This window comes from Myotis davidii, unplaced genomic scaffold (genome assembly GCF_000327345.1).
Source record: "Myotis davidii unplaced genomic scaffold, ASM32734v1 scaffold960, whole genome shotgun sequence".
Taxonomy (NCBI): Eukaryota; Metazoa; Chordata; class Mammalia; order Chiroptera; family Vespertilionidae; genus Myotis; species Myotis davidii.
The window spans coordinates 2747763-2748271 of NW_006293003.1; the positions used below are offsets into that span (position 1 = coordinate 2747763).

At 62.1% G+C, this 509-nt stretch overlaps 1 protein-coding gene across 1 annotated transcript in view; it reads right to left on the reverse strand.

The window, feature by feature from the left end:
* LOC102773829 overlaps positions 1 to 509 on the reverse strand; it is a 37701-nt gene that overhangs the window by 2132 nt on the left and 35060 nt on the right. The window contains exon 12 of the mRNA XM_015565801.1: positions 285 to 333. Coding sequence (XP_015421287.1) covers positions 285 to 333 — 49 coding nt within the window. The remainder of the gene's footprint in view (positions 1 to 284; positions 334 to 509) is intronic.

A 509-nucleotide genomic window follows, 5' to 3' on the forward strand; every position in this document is an offset into this window, starting at 1 on the left:
AGCCTGTCCATCACACACACACACACACACACACACACACACACACACACACACACGCCCGTTGCCTCTCGCTTTGAAAGGCTTTTCATTTTCAGGTGAACAAGGGAAACTGCGGGCTGAGGAACGGGCCCATGTTGCCTCGGCAGCATTTTTCTAATCTGTTCTCCTAAGTTGTGAAGCGGGAAGGCAGAGTGCGTAGGGCAGGGAGGAGGGAGCGGTGTTTTCCTGCCCGCTACCCCTGGCAGGTCAGAGCCCAGGGCTGGTCCTACCTGAGCCACACTGACCTGTCACAGCCGCCGGCTTCTCCGGCTCCAGGGTGGGGTGGTGGCTGGTCTGGAAGAAGAGACATCCCCGCAGTTATCCTGCATGACCCGGAGGGAGCTACACGGTGACTACGACCAGACAGAGCAGGGCCGGCAGGCAGAGTCCCCCCCTGCTTCCTGCCCACAGACCAGCGCGGGGGAGGCCGGGCCAGGCCTGGGCAGGTGCACCTGCCCTGCCGCTCACTG